Below are 27951 nucleotides of genomic sequence, written 5' to 3'. Positions count from 1 at the left end.
TGGGGAAGATGTTTCCATTAGTCGGAGAGACTAGGATTCGAGGGCACAGCCTCAGAGTAAAGGGATGATCCTTTAGAATTGAGATGAGGAGGAATTTCTTCAGCCAGAGGGTGGGGAATCTGTGGAATTCATTGCCACAGAAGACTGTGGAGGCCAGGTCATTGAGTGTATTTAAGACAGAGGTAGATAGGTTTTTGATTGGTATGGGGATCAAAGGTTGCGGGGAAAAGGCGGGAGAATGGGGTTGAGAACCTTATCAGCCATGATTGAATGACGGAGCAGACTCGACGGGCCGAATGGCCTAATTCTGCTCCTATATCTTATGGTCTTAAAAGGTCCCGGATAATTAATTTGTCATAAGGTATGCAGAGAAAATCAGAGCAATCTCAGCATCTGAGATCCATCGGAATCCAGAAAAATAAAAGCAGAATACTGCAGATGCTGGAGATTAGGAATAGAGAATCAGAAAGTTCCGGATAAACTCTGGTAGCAGCTGTGGAGAGAGAAACAGAGTTAACATTTTGAATTCAATCTGCAACTTCTATCAGAGCACTTCAGTTCTGAAGAGGAGTCATACTGGACTCAAAACGTTGGCTTTGCTTCTCTCTCCACAGACGCTGCCAGATTTGCTGAGTTTATCCAGAACTTTCCAAATTCAGTAAAGGCGGGAATGCCCTTTTCCTTGATTTAATTTGATTTGATTTATTATTGTCACATGTATTAGTATACAGTGAAAAGTATTGTTTCTTGCGCGCTATACTGCCAAAACATATCGTTCATAGAGAAGGAAATGAGAGAGTGCAGAATGTAGTGTTATAGTCATAGCTAGGGTGCAGAGAAAGATCAACTTAGTGTGAGGTAGGTCCATTCAAAATGACAGTAGGGAAGAAGCTATTCTTGAGTCGGTTGGTATATGATCTCAGACTTTTGCATCCTTTTTCCCGACAGAAGAAGGCGGAAGAGAGAGTGTCCTGGGTGCGTGGGGCCCTTAATTATGCTGGCTGCTTTGCCGATGTAGTGGGAAGTGTAGACAGGTGGGAGGCTGGTTTGCGTGATGGATTGGGCTACATTCATAACCTTTTGTAGTTCCTTGCGGTCTTGGGCAGAGCAGGAGCCCATACCAAGCTGTGATACAACCAGAAAGAATGCTTTCTATGGTGCATCTGTAAAAGTTGATGAGAGTCGTAGCTGACATGCCAAATTTCCTGTCTAATTGTCTCAATGTTACATAAGCGAATCGAGGCCTGCCCTGATTTGCAGGTCTCAAACAGTCTGTCATCATCAAAATTACATGATTGTTAAAGCATTCTAGATGGCGGTGATCCCTCTAAAAGGTTTGCAATTTTTCACATTTTATGATTTCATTTTAGATAAGACCCCCAACCTGTGCAGACATAGTGACACCGTTTAAAAGTTTACTTATTGGTATCACAAGCAGGCTTACATTAACACTGCAATGAAGTTACTGTGAAAATTCCCTCGTCGCCACACTTCGGTGCCTGTTCGGGTACACTGAGGGAGAATTTAGCATGGTCGATGCACCTAACCAGCACGTCTTTCAGATTGTGGGAGGAAACCCACGCAGATATGGGGAGAATGTGCAGACTCCGCACAGACAGTGACCCAAGCCAGGAATTGAACCTGGGTCCCTGGTGCCGTGAGGCAGCAGTGCTAACCCACTGTGCCATCGTGCCGCCCTAGTCACTGGGCGAGTGATCCAGAAGCTAATCCAGGCTAATGCTCGAGACACAGGTTTAAATCACCACAACAGCTAATAAATCTGAAAATAAAGCTAACCTCGTGGAGACCATGAGATTTACCATCAGTTCTGGTAAAAATCGATCTGGTTCACTAATGTCCTTTAGGGAAGGAAATCTATCGTCCTTACCTGGTCTGGCCTACATATGACTCTTAACTGCTCCTGAAATGGCTTGGCAAGCCACTCAGTTCGAGGGCAATTAGGGGTGGGCAAGAAATGTTGGCCTTGCCAGCAAAACCCACATCCATGAAGGAGTAAAGCAAACAGCGTAATAAAAGCAAAATGCTGCAGATGCTAGAAATCTGAAATAAAATCAGAAAATGCTGGAAAATAACTCAGCAGGCCTGGACACACCTGTGGAGCAGGGATGTCTTGCTGCAGTTATACGGGGCCTAAGTGAGGTCATACCTGGAAAATGTATGCAGTTTTGGTCTCCTTATCTGAGGAAGGACGTTCTTGCTCTAGAGGGACTGCAGTGGTGGTTTACCAGACTGATTCCTGGGATAGCGGGACTGACCTGATGAGGAGAGATTGAGTCAATTAGATTATATTCGCTGGAGTTCAGAAGAATGAAAAGGGTTCTTATAGAAACCTATAAAATTCTAACAGAACTGGACAGGAAGGATGTTCCCGATGGTGGGAGCGTCCCGACCCAGGGATCCCAGTCTGAGGATATGGGGTAAACCTTTTAAGAGAGGGATGAGTAGAAATTTATTCCCCCAGAGAGTGATGGGCTTGTGGAATTTGCTACCACAGAAAGAAATTGAGGCCAAAACATTGTATGTTTTCAAGGAGGAGTTAGATATAGCTCTTGGGGCAAAGGGGATCGAAGGATATGCGGGGGTGGGGGGAGGGGGGAGAGAAAGGTGGGATCAGGCTATTGAGTTGGATGATCAACCATGATCATAATGAATGGCAGGGAAGGCTCAAAGGGCTGAATGGCCTCCTCTTGCTCCTATTTTCTGTGTTTCTATGAGTGAGAAATAGAGTTAGCGTTTTGAGTTCGAATGACACTTTATTAAAGTTTAAAGTTTATTTATTAGTGAGACAAGTAGGCTTACATTAACACTACAATGAAGTTACTGTGAAAATCCACACTCCGGCGCCTGTTCGGGTACACTGAGGGATAATTTAGCATGGCCAATGCACCTAACCAGCACGTCTTTCAGATTGTGGGAGGAAACCGGAGCACTCGGAGGAAACCCACGCAGACATGGGGAGAATGTGCAAACCCCACACAGACAGTGACTCAAGCCAGGAATTGAACCCGGATCCCTGGCGCTGTGAGGCAGCAGTGCTAACCACTGTGCCACCGTGCCGCGCAAAACACTCATACTTTCTTCAAACCTTTTGCATTCAGGCCCCATTCTGGGTGAATAAAAGCAAAGGTACTGCAGATGCTGGAAAGCTGAAATAAAAACAGAAGATGCAGGAAAAACTCAGCAGGTCTGGCAGCATGTGAGAGAGAATAAACAGTTAATGGCAAAAGTTTTCCAGCCTTTTCCACTGGAGGGATCTTCCAGTCCCACCAATGGGGAACCCACACGGTGTGTTCCCTGGCAGCGGAGGGTGAGCGGCACACAAAATCCGGTAGACATCAGCCAATGGCGGCCACCTCCATTATCAATATACTTCACGGCGAGGGGACAGAAAATCCCACCCCGTGTATCGAGTCGATCTGACTCTTCTTCAGAGCTAGAAGAGGGGTGGAATTGCCCACTAAGAGCCTCAAGTGGTGGGAGGGCAGGAAGGATGTCCAAAGGTCTTCCTACCTGGACTTAATTGGGGCAGGGATGAGAAGGCAGTGGGGTCTCCACCCACCCGCACAATTAACTGCCCCCACTGCCAAACTTACCATGGGGGACGGGCATTAAATTCCACCCCTTGGGTGCAATGTCCTCATGGCACCCAAAGCAGAAACACGACCCCAAAGATGACAGGGTTCTGGCAATGGAAGTGGTTCACCAAAACTACTGGAGAAATGCCAGTTAAGGTTTTGATTGGCATTGAATTGAGGGTGCTTTAGAGGAGCGTGTGGATGTGTCACCCGTACGTCCAACTCCAAGGTAGTAGTGCAAGAACAAAACTCTCATTAAACCCAGGAAAAAACAGAATGACATGGCCTTACTCTGAGACATCTGCGATTTGATTTGATTTATTATTGTCACATGTATTGGTATACAGCGAAAAGTATTGTTTCTTAAGCACTATACAGACAAAAGCATACTGTTCATAGAGAAGGAAAGGAGAGGGTGCAGAATGGAGTGTTACAGTCATAGCTAGGCTGTTGGGGTGGCATGGTGGCACTGCTGCCTCACAGCCCCAGGGACATGGGTTCGATTCCCAGCTTGGGTCACCATCTGTGCGGCGTCTGCACGTTCTCCCCGTGTCTGCGTGGGTTTCCTCCGGGTGCTCCTGTTTCCTCCCACTGTCTGAAAGACATGCTGGTTAGGTGCATTGGCCATGCTAAATTCAGTGTACCCGAACAGGCACCGGAGTGTGGCGAATGAAAGCCTACTTGTGACACTAATAAATAATCTTAAGCTTTAGAAAGATCAACTTAATATAAGGTAGGTCCATTCAAAAGTCTGATGGCAGCAGGGAAGAAGCTGTTCTTGAGTCGGTTGGCACCTCAGACTTTTGTATCTTTTTCCCGACGGAAGAAGGTGTAAGAGTGTGTGTCCGGGGTGTGTGGGATCCTTGATTATGCTGGCTGCTTTTCCGAGGCAGCGGGAAGTCTAGACAGGGGTCAATGGATGGGAGGCTGGTTTGTGTGATGGACTGGGCTTCGTTCACGGCCCTTTGTGGTTTCTTGCGGTCTTGGTCAGAGGGCTTTTTGAGAATGTGTTTCAGTTCTCCATTACGGAGCAAGATCAACAGGACAGAGCACACAAATGCATGGCTTAACAAAGAGGATGACCTCCCACAGAAGGGAAATACAGGATAGAATGTTTCCTCAGTTACTGGATCGTGTTAGTTTCTGGGGGCATTAGCATTTGCACAGAGATCATAGAAATCATAGAAACCCTACAGTGCAGAAAGAGGCCATTTGGCCCATCAAGTCTGCACCAACCACAATCCCACCCAGGCCCTCCCCCCATATCCCTACATATTTACCCGCTAATCCCTCTAACCTACCCATCTCAGGACTCTAAGGGGCAATTTTTAGCATGGCCAATCCACCTCACCCGCACATCTTTGGACTGTGGGAGGAAACCGGAGCACCCGGAGGAAACCCACACAGACACGAGGAGAATGTGCAAACTCCACACAGACAGTGACCCAAGCTGGGAATCGAACCCAGGTCCCTGGAGCTGTGAAGCAGCAGTGCTAACCACTGTGCTACCGTGCCGTAACAGAGTAACAGATCCAGAGGTAGCTATAATCTCGTGTCACTTACAGTTGTGCATTTCTGGAATTTTACTTTTGTGTCCAGTGAAGCAAATTCATTTTCAAGAAGCATTCATTCCCTGAATGCCAAATTCAGGAAAGCAAATGGGACACAAACCAATTCTTGCTCTGGGAATGTAGGGAATTTGTCGTCAACATGGTGCGGGGCCAAACCTAGTCATGGAAATGAGGTGGGAAGGTGGGATTCCTCTTCAATGCCCTGTTTGTGTGATCCGGGATCGTCCAGTCACAGCGGGGGTTTGCGTTCGGGTAACCCTCCTCCGAATCTCATCAAAACGTATAAAATTCTAACAGGGTTAGGCAGGGTAGGTTCAGAAAGAACGTTCCCGATGATGGGGGAATCCAGAACTAGGGGTCATAGTTTGGGGATACGGGCTAAACCTTTTAGGACTGAGGTGAGGAGAAATGTCTTCACCCAGAGGGTGGTGAATGTGTGGAATTCACTACCACAGAAAGTAGTTGAGGCCAAAATGTTGTCTGATTTTCAAGAAGAAATTAGATATAGCTCTTGGGGCTAAAGGGATATGGGGGGGGGGGGGGGGGGGGGTGCGGGAGGGGGAGGTGGGATCAGGATATTGAATTTGATGATCAGCCAAGATCAAAATGAATGGCGGAGCAGGCTTGAAGGGCTGAATGGCCTCCTCCTGCATCTATTTTCTGTGTTTCTATGTTAACAGACTATGTTAAAAAACTGAATAACGAACCTAAGTATTTTGCCCTTTTCTTAATTTACCAATCAATTCCTAGGTCGGTGTGGGGTGCAGAGGTGGGGGAGGGGGAAGGAATTGGCTTCTAATCTCATTCTCCAACAACTGTCTTGGGTCAGTGGTGTGGGTCTACTCGTCTCTTTTTATCATTCGAGACATAGGTTACCAAAGCAGGGAAGTCAAGTTGGAGTTGTGTAGAAATTTGGTGAGGCCACAACTGGTCGCCACATTATCAGAAGGATGTGATTGCACTGGAAGGGGTGCAGAGGAGATTTACCAGGATGCTGCCTGGAATGGAACTTTTAAGTTATGAAGAGCGGTTGCCATGGCTTGGGTTGTTTACGTTGGTCATGATGTGGAGATGGCGGCGTTGGACTGGGGTAAACACAGTAAGAAGTTTAACAACACCAGGTAGCTGTTGGACTTTAACCTGGCGTTGTTAAACTTCTTACTGTGTTTACGTTGGAGCAGAGAAGACTGAGGGGGCGACCTGATCGAGGTGTACAAGATTATGAGCGACATGGACAGAGTGGAGCAACTATTTCCCTTAGTTGAAAGGTCAGTCACGAGGGGGCATAGATTCAAGGTGAGGGGCAGGAAGTTTAGGGGGGATGTGAGGAAAAACGTTCTTACCCAGAGGGTGGTGATGGTCTGGAATGCGCTGCCTGGGAGGGTGGTGGAGGCAGATGGGATTAGGTGGGAGTTCAGGTGTTTCTAATGTGTTGGTACAGGCTTGATGGGCCGAAGGGCGTCTTCTGCACTGTGTGATTCTATGATTCAATTCCCAGTTCAATGCCCCGTTGTGCATCGGGCCTATACGGGAGGTGGTGCCCACCAAAGTCATTGCCCACAGCTGGTGCAGCACAAGTTGGGCATGCTGGCACCTGTCCAATGTCAGGGCAAAGAGTTGCCAAGAATGCTGGCCCCGTGAAGTAAAGTGAATCAAGCCAATGCAAGGAAAACTGGGCTTTACAACGTACAGTTCATTTGACCACTCCCCCACCCTTCTCCACAGTTAGACTGGTCTCTTGGAATGAAAATAGTTGCTTTGCTGGGGAAGGGTGTAGCGGAATGACAAAGTACTGTCAGCTGCCACTGTGAATGTTAATAGTCCAGTCTTCACATGTTCATCAGTAACTGCGCGTTGTTCCAAACCATATCATTAAGTAAGCAGTTCACATGAAATCTGAATCACATGTTCACCGAGCTGTTTGTCTCAATGACCTTGGCAGTCGAGTAAAAGCCAAAGGATCTGGAAACACACTCTATTTTTTATCTTCTTTCTTGACAAAGGGAAGCTGACATTTTATGGATGCGTTGCCAAACAAAAATGCAATTAGATAAAGCTTGTAACTTTAGAACCTTCCGGAGCAAGATTCATGCACGCTAACCACTTTCGACACGTAACCATGTACACGTAACAAGTACAGCAATGCCTGTCGATATTTCAGTGAATGATTGCTGATTAGGTATTAACTATGACCAGAATTAAAGTATATCAACAGGGCGGCACGGTGGCACAGTGGTTAGCACTGCTGCCTCACAGCGCCAGGGACCTGGCCTGTGCGGAGTCTGCACGTTCTCCCCGTGTGTGCGTGGGTTTCCTCCCACAGTCCGAAAGAAGTGCTGGTTAGGTGCTTTGGCTGTGCTAAATTCTCCCTCTGCATACCCGAACAGGCGTCGGAGTGTGGCGACTGGGGGATTTTCACAGTAACTTCATTGCAGTGTTAATGTAAGCCTACTTGTGACACTAATACTTAAAACTGAATAGACATGAGCCTGGCATTTATATCTTGGACTTTAGGCCAACTGGTTCGCCCAGGGATGAACACACAATTGCTGCATCTGTTTTGGTTTTGGGGTCTACGATATCTGACTATTACTTGTTGAGTTTTTCTGAACCGCCCCCCCCCCCTCCTTTTGTGGACCCTCTCCATCCCCTCTGTTTGATGAATGACCCTGTTTTGCTGTCTCAGTAACTTGCTTGTGTAGTTCTGTGACTGGGCTGGTGCCAAGTGGTTGACTGGGCTAGTGCCTTTTGTGGCTTGACCTAGGTCACCGGTTGGGTAGATGAGGCACTTTGGCAAACATCTCTCGAGGAGAATCTCCCCCATATGTTTCTAGCTCTTTACAGATGTGATTCAGTAAGGTTATTCGTCTGGTTCCTTGTTTTCCTTTGTTGTCGCCTAGTCCAGTACTTGTGTCTGGAAGCCTCTTTATCCATCTAATATAGACTTATACCCTTTTGGACATCACACTTGTGATGCACATTGTGAGCTGAGTATTATTTAAGTGGAGCGAGGCTGCAGAAAGTTGCGCCGCATCGGGAGTTGGGGGGTTCTCGTGCATAGAATCGTAGAATCCTTACAATGCAGAAGGAGGCCATTTAGCCCAAATCACAAAAAGCTAGCATGCAAGTTCAGCAGGTAATTAGGAAGGCAAATTGAATGTTGGCCTTTGTGTCAAAGGGAATGGGATATAAAAATAGGGAAATCTTGCTAAAACGATACAAGGCACTAGTTAGACCAGACCTGGAATACTGTGAACAGTTTTGGTCCCCGCATCTAAGGAAAGATATACTGGCATTGGAGGCTGTCTCGAGAAGATTCACTAGGTTGATCCGGGGTATGAGGGGATTTTCTTATGAGGAGAGATTGAGTAGATTGGGCCTGTACTCATTGGAGCTTAGAAGAATGAGAGTTAACACTATTGAGATATATAGGATTCTCAGGGGACCTGACAGGGTAGATGCTGAGAGGTTGTTTCCCCTTGTCTAGGACAGGGGGGCATAATCTCAGAGTAAGGGGGCACGCATTTCACACAGAGATGAGGAGGAATTTCTTCTCTTAGAGGGGAGTGAATCTGTGGAAATCTTTACCACAGAGGGCTGTAGAGGCTGGGTCATTAAGTATGTTCAAGGTTGAGATGGACAGATTTTTAATCAGTCGGGGAATCAAGAGTTAGGGGATAAGGTGAGAAAGTGGATTTGGGGAATATCGGATCAATCGTGATCGCATTGAATGGCAGAGCAGACTCGATGGGCCGAATGGCCTTCTGCTTCTATGTCTTGGGGTGAGTCTATATTGTAGAGTGCTGCTCAGTCGGCCTAGGTGGTTAGGGTGCTGCTTCACAATGTCTATTATGAATTCAATGATTATCCTGATGCCTTACTGTAGCTGCACTCCATTGATGTTGTTGGCTCTGAGGGATGTCATTAACCAAAGGCTGAAGAGTGAAGCTGTGGCCTCCCGTCAACCTTGTGCTCTTCATTCTGACTTGATTAATCGATGTGTCACAATTGGAAGCAGGAATTTGTGTGGCTTTGATCTGGAAAATAATGTTTCCACCAATTGTTGAGTCATTAACTGGAGGGCACACATTTGTAATCATCAAAATGTTGGTAATCAGCCAATTATTGAGCACTTTTCTCCTTACTGGAAATACTCAGGGGACGGAGTTATCCCGATTCCCCTGATGGGCGGGACAGGAGCATGCAAAGGACCGTTGATCTCGGGTGGGATTTTCCGGTCTTGGGCCGAGAGTGGCTGGAAAATCCCAGCCCCCTCAGATCTCTGGAATACACCAGTTTTTGCTTCGTGTCCTCACATCACTTTGAGGGAGAGTGGTGGATTGCCTAATCTGTGCTCATTGCCAAATACACATAGCTGACTAAACCATGGTGTGAAAACAGGACAGGGATAATTATGTTTAATTGCCAAGCCATTGAGGGTAAATCTAACCGCGTGCTGTGTGGAAGTTGCTTTGTCCCATGGGTGTGTGAATGATGTTTCGGGAAACCCTGCCGCTTGCTTTGAATCCTATTTTAATTGACGACCCTTTGTATCTTATTTCAAGCGTCTTCCCATTTTGGTCTTGCAAGCATTCGAGGAATGGGGAGGGAAAGTGTGGGAATGTGGGATTGGGACTGGCTGCTCTACCAGGGTAGTGCCTGAGCTGTGGCTGCCTCCCTGTTCACATTGACGGACCTTCTATCAGACGTATCTGTGTGGTATGTATGTGCCAGGAGGGGGGCACGGTAGCACAGTGGTTAGCACTGCTGCTTCACAGCTCCAGGGACCTAGGTTCGATTCCCGGCTTGGGTCACTGTCTGTGTGGAGTTTGCACATTCTCCTCGTGTCTGCGTGGGTTTCCTCCGCGTGCTCCGGTTTCCTCCCACAGTCCAAAGATGTGCGGGTTAGGTTGATTGGCCATGCTCAAAATTGCCCTTAGTGTCCTGAGATGCGAAGGTTTGAGGGATTAGTGGGTAAATATGTGGGAAATGGGGGTAGGGCCTGGGTGGGATTGTGGTCGGTGCAGACTCGATGGGCCGAATGGCCTCTTTCTGTACTGTAGGGTTTCTATGATTTCTATGATTCTATGTATCTGGGTGGTATGTGTGTGCCAGTATCGGACGTATCTGGGTGGCATGTGTGTGCCAGTATCGGACGTATCTGGGTGGTATGTGTGTGCCAGTATCGGACGTATCTGGGTGGCATGTGTGTGCCAGTATCGGACGTATCTGGGTGGTATGTGTGTGCCAGTATCGGACGTATCTGGGTGGCATGTGTGTGCCAGTATCGGACGTATCTGGGTGGTATGTGTGTGCCAGTATCAGACGTATCTGGGTGGTATATGTGTGCCAGTATCGGACATATCTGGGTGGCATGTGTGTGCCAGTATCGGACGTATCTGGGTGGTATGTGTGTGCCAGTATCGGACGTATCTGGGTGGCATGTGTGTGCCAGTATCGGACGTATCTGGGTGGTATGTGTGTGCCAGCATCGGACGTATCTGGGTGGTATGTGTGTGCCAGTATCGGACGTATCTGGGTGGCATGTGTGTGCCAGTATCGGACGTATCTGGGTGGCATGTGTGTGCCAGTATCGGACGTATCTGGGTGGTATGTGTGTGCCAGTATCGGACGTATCTGGGTGGTATATGTGTGCCAGTATCGGACGTATCTGGGTGGTATGTGTGTGCCAGTATCGGACGTATCTAGATTGTATGTGTGTGCCAGTATGGGATGTATCTGGGTGGTATGTGTGTGCCAGTATCGGACGTATCTGGGTGGTATGTGTGTGCCAGTATCGGACGTATCTGGGTGGCATGTGTGTGCCAGTATCGGACGTATCTGGGTGGTATGTGTGTGCCAGTATCGGACGTATCTGGGTGGTATATGTGTGCCAGTATCGGACGTATCTGGGTGGTATGTGTGTGCCAGTATCGGACGTATCTAGATTGTATGTGTGTGCCAGTATGGGATGTATCTGGGTGGTATGTGTGTGCCAGTATGGGATGTATCTGGGTGGTATGTGTGTGCCAGTATGGGATGTATCTGGGTGGTATGTGTGTGCCAGTATCGGACGTATCTGGGTGGTATGTGTGTGCCAGTATCGGACGTATCTGGGTGGTATGTGTGTGCCAGTATCGGACGTATCTGGGTGGTATGTGTGTGCCAGTATGAGATGTATCTGGGTGGTATGTGTGTGCCAGTATCGGACGTATCTGGGTGGTATGTGTGTGCCAGTATCGGACGTATCTGGGTGGTATGTGTGTGCCAGTATCGGACGTATCTGGGTGGTATGTGTGTGCCAGTACCAGATGGCTTTTACTATTTCCTCTACCTCCCAAAATCATTCAGAAAAAAATTCCCAGCAAATAGTGAACTACAATAACAGTGACTACATTAAAACAATGCAAAGAATAATTCTAAAGTGTGATTCTATGTTCTGGCATTCCAAGCGGAGAATGACCCATTTAGGGAGTGTGCCTCAGGAAATTTTGGGTATACAAAGCTTATATGGGCGAATTTTCCCATTCTTCCTGCCAAGGGAATCGAAGAGGGCGAGGGACGGACCGTGAAATGTCCGTTGACCTCAGGCAGGATTTTCCGGATTTGGGCAAGTGCAGCCGGAAAATCCCGGGCCATGGTTTCCCACCTGTTGAAACTCCTGGATAGATGTAATGAGGTCTGGAGTCACGTGACCCTGCTGGAACTGAAATTTAAACTAAGCGTCAGCGAGTAGGTTACTGGTATGCAAGTGCTGCTTGTTAGCCCTGTGGATGAATCCTACCCATTTTCTGATGATTGATAGAAGGGCAGTTGGTCTAGTTGGATTTGTCCTTTTCTATCTACCAAACTGACCTGTCTATTTTTCATATTGTCAGCTTGATGCCAGTTTTGTAACTGTACTTGGGCCCACAGCGGCTGACATTTTGGGATCCATAGTTTTTGCTGTGTCTGTTGCACTCAGCTTCAGAACTGAATGGATCTATAATCTCTACAAACTTAAAATAATGAGAGGTGAGCTCACAGAATCATAGAATCCCTACAGTGCAGAAGGAGGCCATTCGGCCCATCAATGCTGCACTGACTCTCTGACAGAGTACCTTACCCGGCCCCCTCCCCTGTCCTATTTCTGTAACCCCATGCATTTACCATGGGCTAATCCATCTAACATACACGTTCTCCTCGTGTCTGCGTGGGTTTCCTCCACGTGCTCCAGTTTCCTCCCACAGTACAAAGATATGCAGGTTAGGTGGATGGGCTATGCCAAATTGCCCCTTAGTGTCCAAAGATGTGCAGGTTAGGTGGATTGGCCATGATAAATTGCCCCTTGGTATCCAAAGATGTGCAGGTTGGGTGGATTGGCCATGTTAAATTGCCCCTTGGTGTCCAAAGATGTGCAGTTTAGGTGGATTGGCCATGCTAAATTGCCCCTTAGTGTCCAAAGGTGTGCAGGTTGGGTGGATTGGCCATGCTAAATTGCCCCTTGGTGTCCAAAGATGTGCAGGTTAGGTGGATTGGCCATGCTAAATTGCCCCTTAGTGTCCAAAGATGTGCAGGTTAGGTGGATTGGCCATGCTAAATTGTCCCTTAGTGTCCAAAGATGTGCAGGTTAGGTGGATTGGCCATGCTAAATTGCCCCTTAGTGTCCAAAGATGTACAGGTTAGGTGAATTAGCTCACTGAAACACAGAAAGTTCTTTGAAGGTTTGAGAGGATAGAGACTATTTCCCCTGGCTGGGGTGTCTAGAGCTGCAGCTCGGAAAAGGGGTTGGAAATTTAGGACTGATGTGAGGAGAAATTTCTTCACTTGGAGGGTTGTGATTCTTTGGAATTCTCGACCCCACGTGGGTTGTTATATTCAAGATCAAGAGATTCTTTGGATGAAGAGAAATCCTGGGATGTGGGGAAAGGGCAGGAAAGTGGAGATTGGAAATGTAGCTCAGTCTTGATCTTCTGGATGGTGGAATAGGTGTGACAGGCTGCATGGTCCACTCCGATTTATTAACTTCTTGATGTTACGTGGAATAAATTGAATTGACTTAAGAGTGGCATCTGTGATGGTGGGGACTTTGAATGAGGTATTGAAGGTGGTGACAAAATCTTTAGCACAGAGCTCTATTTTCTTTGACACCATCCTAAAGAGTGGTTAACTTAGTCATAGAATCCCTACAGAGCAGAAGGAGGCCATTCGACCCTGTGAGCCTGCACCGATAACAATCCCACCCAGGCCCCATTCCCGTAACCCTATGTATTTCCCTTGTTAATCCCCCTGACTAAGGGTCAGTTTAGCATGGCCAATCAACCTAACCTAAAGTGTTCTAAGCTCTTCTTTTATCTCCCACTTCATTTTTTTACAACCCCCATCACAATTTGCTATAACTGCTGTGTTGGAACCATTCATGTATGTGCATGGATGTGCTTGTCTGAGTACACACATGTATATATGTGTGTGTACACACATATGTATATGTAAAAGTTTATTTATTAGTCACAAGTAAGGCTTACATTAACACTGCAATGAAGTTACTGTGAAATTCCCCTAGCCGCCTCAGTCCGGTGCCTGTACGGGTCAATGCACCCTAACCAGCACATTTTTCAGAATGTGGGAGAGTACCTGCAGGAAACCCACGCAGACACGGGGAGAACGTGCAGACTCCACACAGACAGTGATCCAAGCCGGGAATCGAACCCAGGTCCCTGGCACTGTATGTGTGTAAATGTATAGTATCTAAATTTGGACAATGGATAAAATATCAAAGTTTACAGATGATACAAAAATGGACGTTATTGTTCATGTTATTACCTCTAGATGGTCGTAGACAAGCTCTTAGCTTGTTGGAATGAATACAGATGAAATTTAAGCAGGGGGGAGGGGGTGGAATGTGAGTTGACATCTTTTGGAGGAAGAATGAGGAGAGGACATACACTATGTAGCAAAACCTAATGGAGGCAAAGAGATACAGTGAGCTGGAAAAGTGAAAAAAAACTTCAAGAAAGATGTTTGCAAAGATAATCCTTCTAATATTGCAATTGGAGTGGACAAGAGCTCTATAGCCAAGAGGAAAAGCAAAGGAGACATGACAGTTCCGCTGAGAGAACGCAGAATAAAGCAGCCATGAGGAGAGCATGGATAACAATCTGGCTAGTTTCCAACAACTAATTAAGAAAGAGGTTGCTAAACTTTAGCATGAGCCTCTTGGGAGATAAACACTATGAATTGTGCAAAGTGAATGGGTGTGATAGTGCTGATATTTACACTTCCTCCAGCTCCTCCATGTTGTTTCTATAGTGTGGAGTCCAGACCTGTGCACAGTTCTCTCTGGGTGTGGCCTGACCAAAATCCTATTCAAGATTAACGTCACTTCGTCACTTTTGAATTCTATAGTTCTGGAAGCAAATGGCAGCTTTTTTGTTCGTATTTTTAATTGTTTTGCTCATCTGCGATGTTGTTCTTAATGATTTAAGATCATATGATTTGAGAGCAGAAGGAGGCCAATCAGCCCCTCGGGTCTGCTCCACCATTCAATGAGATAATCTGAAACGATAATCCTCAAATCCACTTTCTCACCTTATTCCCATAACCCTTGATTCCCTTACTGATTAAAAATCTGTCTATCTCAGCCTTAAACATACTTAATGACCCAGCCTCTGCGGTAAAGAATTTCCCAGATTCACTACCCTCTGAGAGAAGAAATTCCTCCTCATCTCTGTCTTACTGTCTCAGACCTCTTGCTCTGAGATTATGCCTTCTGGTCCTAGACCTAGATCCCTTTGTTCTTCCGCCCTATTCAATTTGTTGTTTATTTGGGGAGAGGCGATGGCCTAGTGGTATTATCGCTGGACTATTCATCCAGAAACTCAGCTAATGTCGTGGGGACCCGGGTTCGAATCCCACCACGGCGGCTGGTGGAATTTAAATTCAGTAAAAAATATCTGGAGTTAAGAATCTACTGATGACCACGAAACCATCATCGATTGTCAGAAAAACACATCTGGTTCACTAATGTCCTTTAGGGAAGGAAATCTGCCATCGTTACCTGGCCTGGCCTACATGTGACTCCAGAGCCACAGCAATGTGGTTGATTCTCAACTGCCCTCTGGGCAACTAGGGATGGGCAATAAATGCCGGCCAGCCAGCGACGCCCATGTCCCATGAAGGAATAAAAAATAATATTTTTAAATGGCAGGAGTTTTAAAACCCTTGATATCTCTCTTTCCCACCCCCAAACGACATATGTACAATTGAGAACCCATTGTCCCACGAAGGAATAAAAACATTTTCTAAGGTGTTGGTGATGTTTCCTCTCTACCTCCCAAAGTGCATCAGTTCACATTTCTGTTAAAGTTAATTTGCCACCTAACCAGTTTCTAATATCTTTTTGCCTTATGTTGCACTCTTCCACAGTGTTAGTTCTATTCCCTCATCTGGTGTCATCTACTCCTTTTGATCTTGAGATTCTTGTTGCTAAGCGCAGATCATTGATGTACATTATAATAAAGGTGGCCACAGCACTCATACATCATCAGACACATTCCTTCGACCTGTGAACTCAGCTTGATCAAATTATGAGTTAATTTGGAAGTCAGATCCATCCACCAGGAAGGCAGGATGTCAGGCGAGATCCTGTAATCATCATGTCAAAGCAGAATGGAACATTGGAGCATTTTATTTCCTGCTAAGAATAAGCGAGACAAAGTTTATTTGTTGCTGTCACAAGTAGGCTTACATTAACGCTGCAATGAAGCTACTGTGAAAATCCCCTAATCGCCACATTCTGGCACCTGTTCGGGTACATTGAGGGAGAATTTAGCATGGCCAATGCACCTAACCAGCACGTCTTTCCAACTGTGGGAGAAAACCGGAGCACCTCGAGGAGGCCCACGCAGACACGGGGAGAACATGCAAATTCCACACAGTGACCCAAGCCGGGAATCGAACCCGGGTCCCTGGCGCTGTGAGGCAGCAGTGCTAACCACTGTGCCACCGTGCTGCCTCCTGGTATCTGGTGTAAAGCTTTCAGCAAAAGGAAGGTCAAATCATGGCTTAATGTCTTGGTACCATTTGCCTTACATGTCCAAGCAGATCATAGCCATCTTGAACATCTTACGGTGTCACAGTGGTTAGCACTGCTGCCTCACTGCGCCAGGGACCCGGGTTTGATTCCGACCTCGGGTGACTGTGTGGAGTTTGCACATTCTCCTCGTGTCTGCGTGGGTTTCCTCCGGGTGCTCCGATTTCCTTCCACACTCCTGTGCGGGTTAGGAGCATTGGCCTTGCTAAATTGCCCCTTTGTGTAGGTTAGATGGATTAGCCGTGGGAAATGCGTGGGGTTACGGGGATGTGGTCTAGAATGCACTGTCTAAGAGGGTGGTAGTGGCTGGTTGCCTCACATCCTTTAAAAAGTCTCTGGATGAGCACTTGGCACGTCATAACATTCAAGGCTATGAGCCAAGTGCTGGAAGGTGAGGTTAGGTGGGAGTTCGGGTGTTTCTCACATGTCGGTGCAGAGCTGATGGGCTGAAGGGCCTCTTCTGCACTGTATGATTCTATGATAGGGTAAGATGCTCTGGGGTCCTGGGTACAATACTGTGGGGGGGATTTTATGGCTTTGCTCAAGCGAGACTGGAAATTCCTGCCCGAGGTTAATGGACATTTCCGTTGTCCGCCCCTCGCCCATTCCAATTCCATGGCGGGCGGGATGATAGAATTCCGGCATCTGTCAGAGAGTCGGTGCAGACTCGATGGGCCGAATGGCCTCTTCTGCACTGTAGAAATTCTATGATCTTACATGTGTGTGCGTTTGTGTGTCAGTGTGTGTGTGTGTGTGTGTGTGTGTGTGTGTGTGTGTGTGTGTGAATCAGTAGCTTGTGGCAGACCAAGGGTTGGCTTGTGTCAGTCTTTTAAGAGGTCCAAGTGCAATGAGTACAGCTCCCTGTAATTATCTACACAGAGGTGCAATCTCCCTCTTGCTTACTGAAAGCAAGAGCAAATAGGCAACCTGTCGATCCACCGCATTCATAAACAGGAGCAGCAGCCAAATTATCTTCTCAAAATAGTATTTATTGCTCAGAGAAATGACAGAATTCTGGGTCACGTGTTGGTTTCACCTTCTCTGTTGCCTTGTTGTGTCTTTATTTCCAGCCTCATTGGCACATGCAGCGCAGAATTTGCTGACAGCCTCTCAGTCTGGCCTGGTTGCCAGGGATTTGATTTATTAACAGCTCATTAAATTCAATCCCAGGGGATAAAACGTTCGTGTGGGTTACACCAAGCAATATTGTAACGCGTCTTTCAGCATACTGCCTGAAGCGCAGAATTTCTGTTTCTGTGGTGACTTAGAGTCTAAACCACAAGCCAACACGATTGGAATGCTTGTTGCACCTTCCCTGTACAGGAGGGAACATGAGTGTCAGTTTCCAGTGCTGTTGTTTTCCCTGCTTCCCGTTTGACATGGATTCCTCACATTGGAACTCTGGAATGATACATAAGGGGATTATGCAAAGGTCTTCACATGGCATGTGTTTTCCATAAAGCTGGAGGGGCTAGAATCTCTCGCAGGCGAATGGCCCACAAGCTGTCTGCATTCATTATAGACAAGAGTGTGTGTGTGATGTATGTGTGGGGACAATCCCAGCTTGCGGACAGTGAGCATATATTTTCACCCTTAACACAGTGTGATTACCCAAAGCCAAGCCTACAAGTTTTTTTGCCAAAAGTTTATTTATTAGTGTCACAAGTCAGCTTACATTAACACTGCAATGGAGTTACTGTGAAAATTCCCTAGTCACCCCACTCCGGCCCCTGTTCAGATACACTGAGGGAGAATTTAACAATTTAACACCTAACCAGCACGTCTTTTGGACTGTGGGAGGAAATCGGAGCACCCGGAGGAAACTCACGCAGACACGGGGAGAACGGGCAAAATCCGCACAGACGGTGAGCCAAGCCGGGAATCAAACCCAGATCCCTGCGCTGTGAGGCAACAGCGCTAACCATCGTTCCAGCTTTTGAATGTTCCGTATCATTTGTTTTTACTATGTGAGTCTTTTATTCAGCAAACTCATGCAGGACATTGACAAAATATTGAATAATCTGCACATTTAGAAATTACAATGTGAATAATGTACAAGGAATAAGTATGTAGAATTTTACTTGAACTTTCAAAGTCTTGAGAATACAGATATTTATGAATTAGAATGAGCTACCCTTTAAAAACCCTTACCAGGGCTGGACAACAGACACCAGATGCATCAACGGTTAGTCCAAAATATTGCTGCTTCAGATCTATCTTTCTTTCGAATTCAGGACAAGTTTTCTTTCATGTTTGTGAAGGGCAAGTCGTGCCTCACAAATTTGATAGAATTTTTTGAGGAGGTAACTAAGTGTGTTGATGAAGGTAGGGCAGTTGATGTCATATACATGGATTTTAGTAAGGCGTTTGATAAGGTCCCCCATGGTCGGCTTATGATGAAAGTGAGGAGGTGTGGGATAGAGGGAAAGTTGGCCGATTGGATAGGTAACTGGCTGTCTGATCGAAGACAGAGGGTGGTGGTCGATGGAAAATTTTCAGATTGGAGGCAGGTTGCTAGCGGAGTGCCGCAGGGATCAGTGCTTGGTCCTCTGCTCTTTGTGATTTTTATTTATGACTTAGAGGAGGGGGCTGAAGGGTGGATCAGTAAATTTGCTGATGACACCAAGATTGGTGGAGTAGTGGATGAGGTGGAGGGCTGTTGTAGGCTGCAAAGAGACATAGATAGGATGCAAAGCTGGGCTGAAAAATGGCAAATGGAGTTTAACCCTGATAAATGTGAGGTGATTCATTTTGGTAGGACTAATTTAAATGTGGATTACAGGGTCAAAGGTAGGGTTCTGAAGACTGGAGGAACAGAGAGATCTTGGGGTCCATATCCACAGATCTCTGAAGGTTGCCACTCAAGTGGATAGAGCTGTGAAGAAGGCCTATAGTGTGTTAGCTTTTATTAACAGGGGGTTGGAGTTTAAGAGCCGTGGGGTTATGCTGCAACTGTACAGGACCTTGATGAGACCACATTTGGAATATTGTGTGCAGTTCTGGTCACCTCACTATAAGAAGGATGTGGAAGCGCTGGAAAGAGTGCAGAGGAGATTTACCAGGATGCTGCCTGGTTTGGAGGGTAGGTCTTATGAAGAAAGGTTGAGGGAGCTAGGGCTGTTCTCTCTGGAGCGGAGGAGGCTGAGGGGAGACTTAATAGAGGTTTATAAAATGATGAAGGGGATAGATAGAGTGAACGTTCAAAGACTATTTCCTCAGGTGGATGGAGCTATTACAAGGGGGCATAACTATAGGGTTCGTGGTGGGAGATACAGGAAGGATATCAGAGGTAGGTTCTTTACGCAGAGAGTGGTTGGGGTGTGGAATGGACTGCCTGCAGTGATAGTGGAGTCAGACACTTTAGGAACATTTAAGCGGTTATTGGATAGGCACATGGAGCACACCAGGATGATAGGGAGTGGGATAGCTTGATCTTGGTTTCAGATAAAGCTCGGCACAACATCGTGGGCCGAAGGGCCTGTTCTTTGCTGTACTGTTCTATGTTCTATGTTTATATTCAATTTTTAATTCACAGTTCGTAACTTCTGTGGTGATGTAGGAAAAGTCTGACATCTGTTTTCTTGATGCAAAGAAAGAAGCATTTTTGTCTGGAATGTATTGTAATGTGATGGAACCAAAGAACAGCACAGAAGAAGGCCACTTGGGCCATCGAATATGTGCTGTACTCAGTTCTTTCCTTCATTTGTCTCCCCGCTTTGTGTCTCAAATGATTTGACTCACTGCATTGTCTGAGACTGGCGGTCCGTCAGGGCAATGAGCCCCAAATAATCCTTGAGGTATTGTTTGAGAGGTTTAGCTCAGTTGGCTGGATGGCTGGCTTGTGATGCGGAGCAATGCCAGCAGCGCAGGTTCAATTCCCGTACCGACTGAGGTTATTCATGGAGGCCCACCTTGCCCCTCGCCTGAGGTATGGTGATCCTCAGGTTAAATCACCACCAGTCAACTCTCCGTAGAGAAGCCTATGGTCATCTGGGACTATGGCAACTTTACTTGTATAATATCTGGCAATGCAGACATACTGCCTGAGGGAGAGAAGCAAGACCCAGTGAGAAGATATGGTTTGGACAGTTCCAAGCTCAGCTAACTCACACTCTTACTCAATGCCAGAGGAAGATTGCTATCATAGAATCTCTACAGTGCAGAAGGCGGCCCATCAAGCCTGCACTGACAACAATCCCACCCAGGCCCTATCCCCGTAACCCCATGTATTAACCCTGCTAAAGCCCCCTGACACTAAGGGGCAACTTAGCCTGGCCAATCCACCTAACCTGCACGTCTTTGGACTGTGGGAGGAAACCAGAGCACCCGGAGGAAACCTACACAGAGAGAATGTGCAAACTCCACACAGACACCCGAGGCCGGAGTTGAACCCGGGGTCCCTGGTGCTGTGAGGCAGCGGTGCTAACCACCGGGCGGCACGGTAGCACAGTGGTTAGCACTGCTGCTTCAGAGCTCCAGGGACCTGGGTTCGATTCCCAGCTTGGGTCACTGTCTGTGTGGAGTTTGCACATTCTCCTCGTGTCTGCGTGGGTTTCCTCCCGGTGCGCCGGTTTCCTCCCACAGTCCAAAGATGTGCGGGTTAGGTTGATTGGCCATGCAAAAAATTGCCCTTAGTGTCCTGAGATGCGTAGGTTAGAGGGATTAGTGCGTAAAATATGTAGGGATATGGGGGTAGGGCCTGGGTGGGATTGTGGTCGGTGCAGACTCGATGGGCCGAATGGCCTCTTTCTGTACTGTAGGGTTTCTATGATTTCTATGATCTATGATTTCCACCGTGCCACATTGTACATAATGTGGAGATGCCGGCGTTGGACTGGGGTGAACACAGTAAGAAGTCTTACAACACCAGGTTAAAGTCCAACAGGTCCAAACCTGTTGGACTTTAACCTGGTGTTGTAAGACTTCTTACATTGTACATACCCAGGGCAGCCAAGGTAGCAGGTCACATTTTGTAATCCTGGACTGTGTGCAGCTCAAGCTACTTTACCCTCACTGCATTTTATACCCTTGGCAACTTGCCAACCATTAGTAGAGGGTGCAGTACCACAATACCCTCCCCTTCCTCTCAAAGCTTCCCTCAATCGCAGATCAGCATGTAAAAGGAAGCAATGAAAAACATGTACGGCATGTAATATCTTGTTTAATATCTTAATAAGATCCTGAGGGGTGGATGTGGAGAAGATGTTTCCTCCTGTGGGAGAATCTATTACAAGGACTACTGTCTGCTAGAAGCAGCAAGTCCAGTAAGATTACCCAATGGTGCGGTCCCTCATTATTACCCAGGCTGGCATGTGGAAAGTATTGTTTAACATTTCCACACGCTTTCCATCATTGTTAAAGTCACTTAAAGGATACAAAATCTGTCAGCCTTCAAAAATTCCCTTTTCTTTTTAAAACCACTGTAACTCTCCTATGGGCCAAAAAACCATGGCTCCTATTTGTCCCCAATCTCCGGATTCTTCTCCGAAGGAAAGGTAATGCTCCCTCTCACTGTGAATGTTCCTGCCAACCACCTCGGAGCTTCCTGAGGCAAGACGTCCATCCACGTGGTGGTGTGGGGGAGGGGGGGGGCAGAAATCCCGTCTCCAGCCAATGAATGCTCCTCGGAGTGTTAAATAGCTCTTGGGCTGCCCTGATTGGCAGGGGTGCATTTCCTGTTGACTCTTCGGGTGGCGGGGCGAGGAAACCCCCCCCCAACCATGGGAAAAATCCTGCCCACGAGACTCCAGACCCCCAGCAATCCGGCTGCCTCTGAAATGGCCCAGTGAGCCACCCAGGTGTGTCAAATGGCTGTAGATGATCTACAGAATTATGAGAGGCACAGACAGGGTGGATCGTCAGAGGCTTTTTCCCAGAATGGAAGTGCCAATTGCAAGGGGGCACAGATTCAAGGTGAGAGTGGAAAAGTTTAAGGGAGATGTGTGGGAGAGGTTTGCCACGCAGAGTGGTGGGTGCCTGGAACGCGCTGCCAGAGAAGGTGGTGGAAGCAGGCACATTAGCAACATTTAAGAGGAATCTGGGTAGGCACATGAATAGGAAGGGAATAGAGGGATACGGAACAAATAAGGACAGAAGGATTTTTTTTTAGGTTAGCTGGGAATCACGATTGCCATGGGTTTAGAGGGCCGAAGGATCTGTTCCTGTGCTGTACTTCTCTTTGTTCTTTGTTCTAGAAGGTGGATGTACCTACACCATGTGGACTGCAGTAAGGGTGGCACAGTGGTTGGCACTGCTGCCTCACAGCGCCAGGGACCCGGGTTCAGTTCCAGTCTCGGGTCACTGTCTGTGTGGAGTTTGCACATTCGCCCCGTGTCTGCGTGTGTTTCCTCCGGGTGCTCCAGTTTCCTCCCACAGTCCGAAGATGTGCGGGTTATTACTGTTTAGCCGTTGCGTCTCGTACTTTTTGTATCCAAGGACAATTCAGTCAGGAACTGCTGTCAATCTAATGTGTCATTACATCTGACCACCTTACCAATGTACTGCTTTGGTGAACTTGTTTGGTGGTTTTATCGACCTATTGAGACACTTTAGAACAGCCACAGGATTGGCGGGAGTTCTGGCAGTGACTGAAGGGGTGGGTACAAGAAATACTGCTCTCCCCAACCCGCTGGCACAAGGCCCGCACAACAGGGCCTCAGTGGATTATGGGTCAACTCCACAAATAATTTGAGCCTGCACGCCCATTTGCCAATCTAAATAATGTGCCAACATGCCCCCTTGGCGTGCAGAGTTTCAGGGCCCTAAAATGAAGTCTTCCATTGGAGCAAAATGGTGATTCTTTTGAGGCATTGTGGCAGTATTCGAAACAAAAGTTGGTTTTTGAGAATGAAGTCGCCCCCTTTATACTGGCAACTGACTTTTTTTTAATTGATTCCTTTTTCTTTTTATTTATGTTCTCCCTTTCTCCATCTCAAGGGTCCTTCCCTCCAGACCCCCTCCTCCATCCCGGAGGGCGGAAGAACGGAGCGTAGACTTCTGCATGACCTCCGACGCCAGTGCCAACCCATGGCCAGCCAACAGGTGGCACCCTTGTTGCAGGGTGAGACGACCCAAGTGAGTTTTCCCTCTTCCCCTGTGGTGCCATCACCCCAACCCCTGGCGATCTGGCAACAACGTAGCTGGTGGACCTGAGCTTCTAGCTCTTGGGCAGAATAGGCTTGGATTTTGTACTTGAATCAGATGTTGTGACTTCCTTAACCTTTCTCCCGCCTACACTGTCCCAATCACATTTTTAAAAACCTTATTGGGCTTTATTCCACTGCGTATCATAGAATCCCTACAGTGCAGAAGGAGGCCATTCAGCCTATCAAGCCTGCATCGACCACAATCCCACCCAGGCCCTCTCCCCGTAACTCCATGTATTTTACCCTGCTAATCCTCCTGATACTAAATTTCTGGCCTCACTCACCCTAAACCAGAAAATCCCACCCGAGGACAACGGACCTTTCCACGGTTCCGCCCCTCGCCCGCTCTGATTCCCGTGGCGGTCAATTTAGCATGGCCAATCCACCTAACCCGCACATCTTTGGAGTGTGGGAGGAAACCGGAGCACCCAGAGGAAACCCACGCAGACACGGGGGGGCGGGGAGGGGAATCTACAAACTCCACACAGACTGTCACCCGAAACTGGTATCGAACCCGGGTCCCTGGCGCTGTGAGGCAGCAGTGCCAGCCACTGTGCCACCGTGCCACCCTTATCTGTCAATTTATCAAAACTTTTTACATTCCAGTTTAATGATATTATTTGATAAGGTATTCTCTAATTCATTATCACTGCAAATGGGGAAAAGAAATAATGTACTGGAAAATATCTCGAAGATGGCACCTTCCCTCCAAGGATGACGTTTAGCTTATTTGCCAATGTCTTACTTAAAGCCTCGCAGATCCTTCATTTCTCAAATGCCTTACCTCATGTCGTCCCTTCTCTCCTCGCATTTGCCTGTGAGAACATTTTTTCAATGAATTTAGTTCCCTAGCTCTGTACTTACCAGAGGCCGGTGCTGTTCAAACAGTCACTCTCACGTTTGTTGTACGGAATCTAATCAACAGTCTCTGGGTCACAAGATTTTTTTTGGGGGAGTGTATGAAATGGATCTCAGCCAGCCGGTCCCTCCTAATATGGTGGGTCCCATCATTGGAAACAAGATTTAACTTCCAAAGACTTCCCGTTCTTTGCTGATCATGTGGGGGAATCATTCTTAGGAGTGAAGGAAACTGGTTCTCCAAGGCCATTGGCTCAAGGTGAAAGAATATATACCAAATTGTACTAAACTGACAATGATGGGGTAATGTGAGGCCTGTTTAGATTTGGCTCATAAATTGAGAGGTCGGTTTCATTTGGCTACATTCTTATTATGATTTAGGCCAGTGGTGGGCAACCTGGGGCCTGGGGGCCACATGCGGCCTATCTGGGTTCCGAGTGCGGCCCCACGAGATATTTTGCTGACTGCTGCCCACACGTGGTGTTGCTGATTTCTGTCTGCGTAGTTTTTTTCCTGCTGGTGTGACTGAAGTGATTCGCATGTAAAGAAAAGGCAAGTGAAGTGAGGTGTGGGCTGATTGCTCACAACATTGACTGTGAGAGCCGTGCGCTCCCTCTGTGTCCAAAGTATAAATATTTCTTTCGTTTTACCATTTGCTGTTGATGATAGTTCTATTAATATATAATTGATTAAGTATTTTCTATAACTCGTTATGAAATATTCGGCGTGTATTGAATGTATTTAATCTTATTCATGGGATCATGGTTAGTGAACAAGCCCGATTTCAATCTTGCTGTCCACTGAGATGGAGAAGGGCCACTCATCTGGTTCACTCACGAGCCTAGGTTGCCCATCGCTGATCTAGACTGGTAGCTCAGTGTAGGAGTAAGGGAGGGTGACACTATTGGGTGAGACATTAAACTGCTCTCCCAGACACTCCTACGCAGGGTCTTGAACCATATATCCCTCAACATAACCACTAAAACAGTTACCCCATCATGATCACATGGCTGTTTGTGGGAGCTCGCTCAGTGCAAACTGCCTGTTGCATTTCCCCCTGCATTACAACAGTGACAACACTTTAAATTTAATGAATAAAGAACAAAGAAAACTACAGCACAGGAACAGGCCCTTCGGCCCTCCAAGCCTGCACCGACCATGCTGCCCGACTGAACTAAAACCCCCTACCCTTTCGGCGACCATATCCCTCTATTCTCATCTCATTCATGTACTTGTCAAGACACCCCTTAAAAGTCACTACCGTATCCACTTCCACTACCTCCCCCGGCAACGAGTTCCAGGCACCCACCACTCTCTGTGTAAAAAATCTGCCTCGTGCATCTCTTTTAAACCTTGTCCCTCGCACCTTAAACCTATGCCCCCTAGTAATTGACTCTTCCACCCTGGGAAAAAGCTTCTGACTATCCACTCTGTCCATGCCTCTCATAATCTTGTAGACTTCTATCAGGTCTCCCCTCAACCTCCGTCGCTCCAGTGAGAACAAACCAAGTTTCTCCAACCTCTCCTCGTAGCTAATGCCCTCCATACCAGGCAACATCCTGGTAAATCTTTTCTGTACCCTCTCCAAAGCCTCCACATCCTTCTGGTAGTGTGGCGACCAGAATTGAATACTATATTCCAAGTGCGGCCTAACTAAGGTTCTATAAAGCTGCAATATGACTTGCCAATTTTTAAACTCAATACCCCGGCCGATGAACGCAAGCATGCCGTATGCCTTCTTGACTACCTTCTCTACCTGCATTGCCATTTTCAGTGACCTGTGCACCTGTACACTCAGGTCCCTTTGTCTATCAATACTCTTAAGGGTTCTGCCATTTACTGTACATTTCCTATCTGTATTAGACCTTCCAAAATGCATTACCTCATATCTGTCCGGATTAAACTCCATCTGCCATCTCTTCGCCCAAGTCTCCAACTGATCTATATCCTGCTGTATCCTCTGATGGTCCTCATCGCTATCCGCAAATCCACCAACCTTTGTGTCATCCGCAAACTTACTAATCAATCCAGTTACATTTTCCTGTAACATACTGTCTGGAATCTGGACCAAAAGCAAAAAATGCTGGGAAATCTCAGCAGGTCTGACAGCATCTGTGGCGAGAGAATAGAGCCAATGTTAGCTCTGCTCTCTCTCCACAGGTGCTGTCAGCACCGCTGAAATTCCCCAGCATTTTTTGTTTCTGTTACTTTAAATTTCATAACGTATTAAAAAGTCTTGCGTCGATGTACACTCCTTGCCCAGAAAACCTTACTTCTTGTTGTCACATTGTGTTTTTGTCACACTCCCCTGTCGACTTTTCTTTTATAAAGTCTATTTGTAAAGGAAACTTCCTATGTAAACGTGTCACGTTGTAATTACACCGCCCTGCCAGGAGTGGCACTCTTTTGCATTTGCTCGGGTGATTTTCCCATGGGCCGAGTAACTCTGTTTACTTATTTGTCACAAGTGGGCTTACATTAACACTGCAATGAAGTTACTGTGAAAATCCCCCAGTGGCCACACTTCGGCACCTGTTCAGGTACACTGACGGAGAATTTGCATGGCCAATGCACCTAACCAGCACGTCTTTCGGATTGTGAGAGGAAACTGGAGCACCTGGAGGAAACCCACGCAGACACGGGGAGAATGTGCAAACTCCCCACAGACTGTGACCCGAGCCGGGAATCGAACCCGGGTCCCTGGCGCTGTGAGGCAGCGGTGCTAACCACTGTGCCACCCTTGTTCCCCAAACTGCCACATGTTTTCTAAGAATGAATAATACACTTCAGTACATACATCAAAATAAGGACACGTTCTCCTATTTTATAATTGGAATGGATATCTATTATTTCAGAATACTTAGAGATTAACACCTGATATTTGATTTGATTTATTATTGTCACATGTATTAGCATACAGTGAAAAGTATTGTTCCTTGCATGCTCTACAGACAAGGCATACCGTTCATAGAGAAGGAACTTATGAGAGAGTGCAGAATGTAGTGTTATAGTCATAGCTAGGGTGTAGAGAAAGATCAACTTAGTGCGAGGTAGGTCCATTCAAAAGTCTGATGGCAGCAGGGAAGAAGCTGTTCTTGAGTCGGTTGGTGCGTGACCTCAGACTTTTGTACCTTTTTCCCAACGGAAGAAGGTGGAAGAGAGAATGTCCGGTGTGTGTGGGGTCCTTAATTATGCTGGCTGCTGTGCCGAGACAGTGGGAAGTGTAGACAGAGTCAATGAGTGGGAGGCTGGTTTGCATGATGGACTGGGCTTCATTCACAACCCTTTATAGTTTATTGTGGTCTTGGGCAGAGCAGGAGCCATACCAAGCTGTGATACAACCAGAAAGAATGCTTTTTATGGTGCATCGTATATGGTGAGAGTCGTAGCGGACATGCCAACTTTCCTCAGTCTTCTGAGAAAGTAGTTATCCCCACCTGACCCCCCAACCCCAGAAGAGAACGCCTGATATTGACTCCCCCTTGTCCAACAGCACAGAATCTTAACTCTTCAGCAATAAGTACACTTACCCCTGCTAAAAAGGGAACGACAGTTTAAAACCTGTGACGTTTGGTGGAGGAAGCTCTAACATGTAATCCTTTAAAGTGTTACATATTTTGCTCATGGGCAAAATATTTTAATTTGTTATAACAAAGAGTTGGAATGCTTGGGAAATGGAACGCAGATGTGCTCGTCACAGCGTTTGCTGA

General features: G+C 46.9%; 1 protein-coding gene across 9 annotated transcripts in view; it reads left to right on the top strand.

Moving 5' to 3' along the window:
- The window catches only part of c1qtnf12 (C1q and TNF related 12), an 87710-nt gene that overhangs the window by 4589 nt on the left and 55170 nt on the right, over positions 1–27951 (top strand). For 5 of the 9 annotated variants that reach the window (XM_078238892.1, XM_078238894.1, XM_078238887.1 and 2 more), the window contains one exon: positions 23175–23312. The exons of the other annotated variants lie outside the window; for them this stretch is intronic. In XM_078238892.1, the coding sequence (XP_078095018.1) occupies positions 23175–23312 (138 nt within the window). The remainder of the gene's footprint in view (positions 1–23174; positions 23313–27951) is intronic. 9 annotated transcript variants of the gene reach the window in all.

The sequence above is a fragment of the Mustelus asterias genome, chromosome 22 (genome assembly GCF_964213995.1).
Source record: "Mustelus asterias chromosome 22, sMusAst1.hap1.1, whole genome shotgun sequence".
In the NCBI taxonomy this organism is placed as follows: Eukaryota; Metazoa; Chordata; class Chondrichthyes; order Carcharhiniformes; family Triakidae; genus Mustelus; species Mustelus asterias.
This window is presented reverse-complemented; position numbering and strand designations above follow the sequence as displayed.